Source organism: Eschrichtius robustus, chromosome 3 (assembly GCF_028021215.1).
Source record: "Eschrichtius robustus isolate mEscRob2 chromosome 3, mEscRob2.pri, whole genome shotgun sequence".
Classification (NCBI taxonomy): Eukaryota; Metazoa; Chordata; class Mammalia; order Artiodactyla; family Eschrichtiidae; genus Eschrichtius; species Eschrichtius robustus.
Genome location: NC_090826.1, coordinates 74,854,625 through 74,862,544, shown reverse-complemented (window position 1 = coordinate 74,862,544; position 7,920 = coordinate 74,854,625). Strand labels below are relative to the sequence as shown.

General features: G+C 44.6%; 1 protein-coding gene across 4 annotated transcripts in view; it reads left to right on the top strand.

The window, feature by feature from the left end:
- Positions 1–3,483: 3,483 nt before the first annotated feature.
- The window catches only part of MCOLN2 (mucolipin TRP cation channel 2), a 62,614-nt gene continuing 58,177 nt past the window's right edge, over positions 3,484–7,920 (top strand). Inside the window, exon 1 of one of the 4 annotated variants that reach the window (XM_068540216.1) lies at positions 3,484–3,541. Coding sequence is in view for 1 of the 4 variants with exons in the window: in XM_068540218.1 (XP_068396319.1) it covers positions 4,267–4,343 (77 nt within the window). In the remaining 3 variants the exon portion in view is untranslated. Of the gene's footprint in view, positions 3,542–4,141; positions 4,344–4,700; positions 4,792–4,971; positions 4,995–7,920 lie in introns of those variants that run through there. The other 3 variants (XM_068540218.1, XM_068540215.1, XM_068540217.1) reach the window with 3 other exon arrangements.

Sequence of the window (7,920 nt, the reverse complement as noted above, 5' to 3'; positions counted from 1 at the left end):
GAACTATAATGTGTAGCTGAGTTGGGAGACAAAATGGATATTTTAAGATCAGATGTAGTATGTTTGAAGACTATTATTTTGAGCAAATTGATGGCTATAATTCATCAAGAACTGTGTTTATATTTTAAAGCAATATTTAATGTCTTTGCAGCTTTATGCTGGGCTTATTTTTTTTTTAAACCTAACTTTGATGAGGGAAACTGTTGGATTCTTGTCCTGTTTATTTTGCCATAGCTTTAGAATGTGCTTTCCATACCCTTCTCTACTCTTGCTTCCAGTTATTCAGACTGTGCTGACTGTGTCATCAGTGGAAACAACGCCTGATCTGACCTCAGACAACTCACCAACCCTGGCCTGGACCATTCTCAGGGGCTGTCCTTGAGAGAGAGGATGATTGCTGTATATCCAGTAATCACTGCATTTTAAAATCTCTTAAAGGAAAGAATAAGAAAGAAAAAATCATCACCAGCTAACAGTCTCGTATTTGGCTCTGAAGGACAACTGTTATTTGATACTGCTTTTAGTTCTGGAGAAGATCAGGTTTTTTAGTATAAGTTTTCTCTTTTCCTTTAGTGTTCAAGGACAAAGTTGAAAGAGTATTCTATACATCTATGAAAATTAAACTGCATACTAAATGCATATTCAATCCCACAAGGATTGTTTTATTAGTACCTTGCACAGCCTTGTGAAAAGTGCATGATGTGCTGTGCCCCTCCTAGGCACATTCAGTCTCACAGAAAAGGGTAGCATTTTTTTCCTCCACATAAACTTCACTGTGAATATTGTTCTTGTCTGCCTATCCCAGAAAATTGTTGCATTTTTACTATTAGCCTGTCTCATATTTTCTAGACTACTTTAAAAAATCCCCTTTAACATTGTAAATCAGTGAAAGTTTTATATGAAGGCAACCTGCTAGAGAAATTCAAGAAAAAGGTTTGTAAATTTAAACTTCCATGGTAGAGTACATTATTGAGCAAAAGATTCTTCTGTTATTTGGTTATTGGTCATTATAAATGTGAATCAGGGTACAGAACTTTTTGTACTGTCATATACAGAACAGAACATAGACATTTGAAAGGAACAAAGCACAACACAAAACAATGAGTATTACCGCCCAGTGAGAAATGAGCCAGGATCTTTGCCATAAACAAATGATTTTTTTTTTAATTTTTATTTATTTATTTATTTATTTATGTATTTATGGCTGTGTTGGGTCTTCGTTTCTGTGCGAGGGCTTTCTCTAGTTGTGGCAAGCGGGGGCCACTCTTCATTGCGGTGCGCGGGCCTCTCACTATCGCGGCCTCTCTTGTTGCGGAGCACAGGCTCCAGACGCGCAGGCTCAGTAATTGTGGCTCACGAGCCCAGCTGCTCCGCGGCATGTGGGATCTTCCCAGAACAGGGCTCGAACCCGTGTCCCCTGCATTGGCAGGCAGATTCTCAAACAATGTGCCACCAGGGAAGCCCAACAAATGATTTTTTTGAAAGTGAAAAACATAATACCTATTGTGAATTAATTTACTAATTTAGAATTGTTAGATTTGGTGCCTAGAAACTATAATTCATATCTTAGTATGTGTGATATTCACAACTTTCAACGATCTGACTTCAACTATCCTTAAGTCTCATACTCCTCCCCTCTTCCCCATCCCCAATTCCCTCAAACATGCAGGTTAAATATTTCCTAGAACCTTGCTGTTTAAAGAGTGGTGCGTGGACCAGCAGTATCGGCAACATCTTCTAGTTAGAAATGCAAGCCCTCAAGCCCCATTCCAGACCCACTGAAGCAGAGTCCATTTCAATACCATCCCCTGGCGTTTCATTTGCACATTAAAATCTGAGATACTTGGAGCTGCCTTTTACAACTATTTCTCCCTCTATAGTGTTTTATAAGAACTTACCTACGGTTTATTTTTTAAATGATACTTTTATGTCTATCAATAATATATGCATCACTAATTACAGTTATTTATGTACACGTATCTCTTCTCTACTTTGTGAAACTAGTTGTAGATTATTACACATGTGAAACTGTTTACAGAAACTGCTCCAAATTAGGAGAGCTACTGAAGTAGCAGTGGTTAGCAGTGGTAGCAGTGGTTAGTCATGTCTTAGCAGTGTAGTGGTGTGGTGAGAATAAAGGTTTAGGAGACTGAAAGATTGAATAAAAATCTAGGACTTACTACATATTCTATGGATGACCTCAGGGAAGTAACTTAAACCTCTCTGAACCCATGTCCTCATTTGGATAGGGAGATGACAGTACACAGAACGCTGAGCATTCAGTGAGATAACGTATAAATCAACCTTGGTACCTAGTGGGGCTCAGGGTTTCTTCTGGCCCCTTTGAAGCACAGGGCCCTTGTACATGGTAAATGTTCTTAATAAATGCAACGTTAACAATGGATTTTCCTTTTAACTACCCACTGGTAAGTTAGTCAGTAGAATTGCCCTGACTTTAGGAAACACTTATAACGAGAAGTTTGCTGATACAAAAAGATGTTATCCCAGTTTACAATCACCTTCTAAAGGGACTGTGGTCCCTAGTGGAGTCCTAGTATTTTGAAGTTAAGGGTTGTCCCTTCATAGTGGCTTTCCTTTGAATTAAAAAGGCTTAAAAATTCTTTAGCATAAAAATTGTAAATGGCCCCAATGCAGGGGACCAGGGTTTAATTGTTGGTTGGGGAACTAGATCCCGCATGCGTGCAACTAAGAAGTCCACATGCCGCAACTAAAAAGATCCCGCATGTGGCAACGAAGACCCAGCACAGCCAAAATAAATAAATTAATTTAAAAAAATCTTTAAAAAAAAAAAGAAAAGAAAAAAATGTTGCCTGCCATTTCAGTTTAACAAGGATCAAGCCATTAGCCACTACAGTCACCCATGGACAGTGCACCCTGAGGGGAATTCAGGATGGAGACAAATAGGGTGCATTCTGGGCTTTGTATACACCTAGATAGTTAAGATGCATATCTAAGGGACAATTTCAGTGACCCCAGATTCTTCTCATACATAGAAAAGCACTAAAATCATTAACTTGAGATGTCTGTTCTTTGTGATTAGCCGTAATCTTTGGATGTTCAAGGACGTGTTTTTGTTTTGTTTTGTTTTTTCCCACAGCAAAAAAATTCAGGCATATCCTGGCTCCTCCCTTACCTCGCATCAGCTCCTTAGAGCTATCTGATGGACTGTTTCCAGGGCTATAGTCCTCAGTAAGGTCCTTGAATAAAACTTAACTCACAACTTTTGAGTCGTGTGTTTGTCTTTCAGTGGACAGGGGGGTCAGTTATGTATGCTTTTATATGCCTTATGTATTTCCAACTGCTTCTACCTGGAGATGCATATTAAAATAATTACCTGGCAGAATATTCTTTGCCCTTGTTAAACCCAGAGACCTCTTAAACATTTGCTGATTCAAACAGCCTGGAACTCGTGGACTTTGCTGCTGCTGCCACCAACAGGAATAGGGCTCCCTGGAAAAGAGGCTATTGGCTCGTCGGAACTTCCAAGTCAACATCATCCACAGCTGAAAGTGGCATTTGGGTAAGTGACCGCGACCCTCATCTCTAAGATTCATGTCCCATTTCCGACAGGCGTCTCCCTTTGAAGCTCCAGGAGGGAAGAGCAGCAGTGGCTGCAGACCAGCACGTGGGCTTACCGAGTCCCAAGGCTCGGGTCTTGCAGGTCTGCGCCGTCCCTCTGTGCCCGCCCCGGCCACGTGGACGCTCACTCCCCGCGCAGGAGGCCCGCCCCAGCTTCCCCGCGCGAGCTAACAGCGATTCGTTTCTCTTTCCCTTGTGCGCCCGTAGCACTTTTAACATCTCCGAAGCATGACCCTTGTCACAGAGTTTTGTGATCGTGCACTTCAGAATAAAAACACGTCAAAATGAATGAACTTTTCATTTAACGTGAAGTCCTGGAGGGAAAGGATCTGGTCTTTCTCATCTCGGTGCCCACAGTACTCAGCCCTGGGCTTGGCATTCAGTGAATATGGCCTGTGTCTTGAACGCATCAAAATACAAATGACTTTTAAAATGGGCAAAGGAATGGATGTAGGAAACAAGAATGCCGAAATCAAGGAAAGAATGTAGAGTCAGGAGCCCCGCAGGGCAGGGAGTGCACAGCCCGGCCGCCCGGGGGCGGTGTGGAGGGCGCACCGGCAGCCCAGCTTTCCACCGCGTGGGCCCCTTTTGAAGGCGCTTCTCCCCGGCCCTACCGCCCGGCCGCCACCCCGGAGGCCTCCTTTCCCCGTCGCTCCGGGCAGCACCATGGCTCGTGGCGTGGAGGCGCTGGACCTGCCGGTGTGGAGCAGAGCCTCAGGTCCGTCCCGGGGGCCTCAGTGCAGGTCAGTACCTCAGGGGCGATGGCCGTGGGGCCCCCCTCCATCCCACGGCCGTTCCTCGGGCGCCCACCGCCACCCCCTCCCCGGGCTGCTTTCCTCCACGGGTCTCCTGACGCGCGCACCTCTGCTCTATCTCCCACCGCCCGCCGCCTGCCACCTGCCTCCCGGGGCTCAGAGAGGCCGGCTCGCTGACTCGAGGAAAAAGTGCCCCAGGGCACCAAGTTGAGACGCTCTCCGCAGGTTGCCCAGCCCGGGCCGGAGGCGACTGGGGGGAGGTGGGGACTCGGGGCGGGGCGGGAACGCGTGGCCACGAGTCCCTTCCCAGCCGGCGCGCACCGACCCGCCTGGCAGCCCGCCGCCGACGCCGCCCGAGGGGTGCCAGCCGCCCCCGCGACTCGCCGCGCCTGCCAGAGGGCCGGGGTCTGCGCGCCCCGGGCGGCTGGTAGGAAGGGTAAGAGAGAGGCGCTAAGAGGAGGGGGGCCCGCCTAGGGAGGGATCCGACTTCAGGGGAGGCGTTCCCGGCAAGGCTGAAACGCGTGCAGTGAACGGTTTCTCCTGCTCCGAATCCCGAGAGCCGTGGAAAGGTTTGAAGGCGCAGGCCTGGCCCGGCAGCCCGATCCTTTTCCCCAGGCCGGGAAGCAGAGGAAAGACCAGGTGATTTCAGGTTAACTGTCAGATGAGGCGCCTGAGCTGTGTCTTTCTGGGTATTGAGCTCTGGAGAAACCCTCATCAAGTGGATGGCTTTCCTGTTCTAGACTAGAGCTTTCTTGCTGCCTTGCTTATAGTAACTGCTTGCAGTTAGTTAAATCAGGCTGGGCTTTGCCTTCCGGAACAAACAGGCCTTTTCCTCAGGTGGGAGGGTGATAGCGTGTTTAACCCCAGTTCCTCTGCCTTTATGAAAAGGCGTACAGTTCAGCCCGGTGGCGCTACCACTGGGCCCCAACTTCTTGGTCAAAGCTCCAACCACCCAGCCGTGCAGCTGAGCCGGGGGCGGGGAGTGCGTACAAACAGGCCTTCGCTCCCCTCTTAAAGCTCGCAAAACAAATACAGTGGTGGGTGGTTAAACTTTCTTAAAATAGCGTGGAGACTTTCCTGCACAGCGCTCTCGATATTAAATACAAATGGACTTAACGCCAGCAAGAAAAGCCAGAATTCAAGAGGAGGATTTATTTGATCTCTGGTCACTGTCCAGATAAGTATTTAACTAATTCCAAGCAACTGTGGTATATATTTTTTAGACTTTTGACAGACCAATTTTGAATTAGAAGACAAAACTTTGGTGCAGCTTTTTTGGACAACTGGATACCTGTGAATGTCACATCAAAATGACTGGGTATCGTGTAATTTATAAACCATCTCTCTTAATGCTAAGTGTTTATTTTTAATAAGGCAGAAGGGTAGAAGTTATACACTGCTTCCATCTACCATAGCCCTAAAATCACTGTCCTAAAAGGTAGGGAGCAAATTGACCCTGGGTTTATTTACTATCTTTTGCTTGGACTGATAAACAGGCTTGTGCTTATGGTAGGTATGGTGTGTATAAACTTTTTTTTTTTTAACTTGAATTTAGGTTTTTTCTTAGCACATTTCCTCAGGACTTAAATGGTTTTATCATGTCCAGTGAGTATCTTCAGAAGCTCCCATTTTTAGAGTAGAGGACACACACTTAGGTGTGCACATAAGTAGGTTCTGAATGGATTCTAATTTGAAATATACATATGTCCGGTTGTACAGTACCAGTGGGAGACAGGATTTTGTTTCGTCACACACTGAGAGTGGAAGAAGTCCGTAAGAAAGAGGTAGGAGAGGTCGCTTATGGATGTTAGGATGCAAATTCTGATATGTAATGTTGAGGGAATCAACTCTATGGTTCTCCCAGACGTGGGATGTGGACTTCACACTTCAGGACCTGCTCACCATCTCTGTGATGCACTAACCACACAGCACAGGTTTGGGGGAATCTGGTAGCTTCTTCCTATTGAGTCAGCATTCTCGAGATTTTAGCTCATCTTCCTCTAAATACTTTAAGATGAGTTAAACTCCCATTACTGTGAACTCTCCCTTCTTCTTTAGCAAACCTTCTGTAATGCAGGTTCTGTGGCTTGGATCCTTTAAAAACAGGCACATTTCCCACACGTCTCCTGACCAGTTCCATGCAGAGGCCATCGTAATAGTGCCAATTGTATTTAGTCTCCTGCACATAAAAACGGGTAAATCCTGATGAAGTGTTTGAGGGGGCCATGTTCTTTTCTCCCAAGGAGGAGCATATAAAAAATGTTGTTTTTAACAATAAAATAATGCATATAAAATGTCTTAATGAAACAAGTAGGAAGAGTAGGGAGACAAATTTTGTACACAATGGCAGAGAATACAGAACTGAAAGTCAGGGATGATTGTATATGGCAGCTAATCACTTTGGCTAGGTCTCAGTGAAGTGAAACCCAGAATAAGACAATTCTTGAAACTTAATGAAAAAACAGGTGTCTTCCTGTGGCTACAATTTTTAAAGTGGCCAAAATAGTGACCAAAGAAAACCTTTTGGGCTGTGAAAATTAAATGTGGAATCTTCTCTGAGGCTGGGCTGTTCTCTCTAGCTGAGGCCTGGAGTCCAAGCCCCACATGTCAGTTCCCAAGAAGGAGATCACCCTTCAGTGAGCTCTTACATCATGTGTTCTGGGCTTCATAGAGAAAAGTAATCTTATTTCCACACCTCATTTTCTTTATCAAACTGCAATATTCTTTTCAGTATCAAATGCGTAAAGCCATGTTTTGGTTTGTTTACATATTTGTTTGCTTTGGCAATCTTCTGGGGTTTTTCCTTCCCACTTTCCTCAGCCTAACTCTAGCTGAGCTTTCTACTCTGTTTTGAGCTTGGACCCCATTTTCTTTTCCCTGGTGTGAGGAGAGAGCTTTCGGGGTATGTTGCCCATAGATATTTCTTTCCCCTCAGCTGGGGGGACTGCTTCCTTTTTTCTCCTTTGAAGGTTGTATTTTGTTATCTCCCCTTGAATACATCTAGTGGTTTCAGCTTAAAAAATCCTGTCGGGCAAGAATTGGTGACTAGTGAGGCTGAAGATTCTGGAAAATTGTCCTTGGTATAATTCCAGAAGACCCACAATTTAAAGGGTGAGCTTTAAAAAAATCCTGTCACCTATAGCAACTAGAGGGAATTGCTAGAGATAGTGTGCATCTAGGGGTTCCCCAACTGGCAATGAGGTGGGCTTGTCCAAAGATAAGGTAAACTCATCCAGTGGTTTGAGGAAAAATGATTAATTATAACTTTAGTTATAATTGTATAACTTTTTTTATGTTCCAATAAAACTTTGTTTACAAAAGCAGTCTACTGGCTAGATTTGGCCCTTGGTCCATAGGCTTTATACCTTCTTTTAATTTTACTTTTCCTTAGGGAGAGTCATCAGCATTATTGAAAAATTGAGCACTTATTGAAATTGAGCACTTACTGAAAATGTTAGAGAAAGCAAAATGTAAGGAATGCCATAATTCCAGTCATCTTCTCCAGCTTTAACTGCATTTGGAATCCTGTATTGCTTAGAAATGGAGTTTTGCTTTACTTTCATCT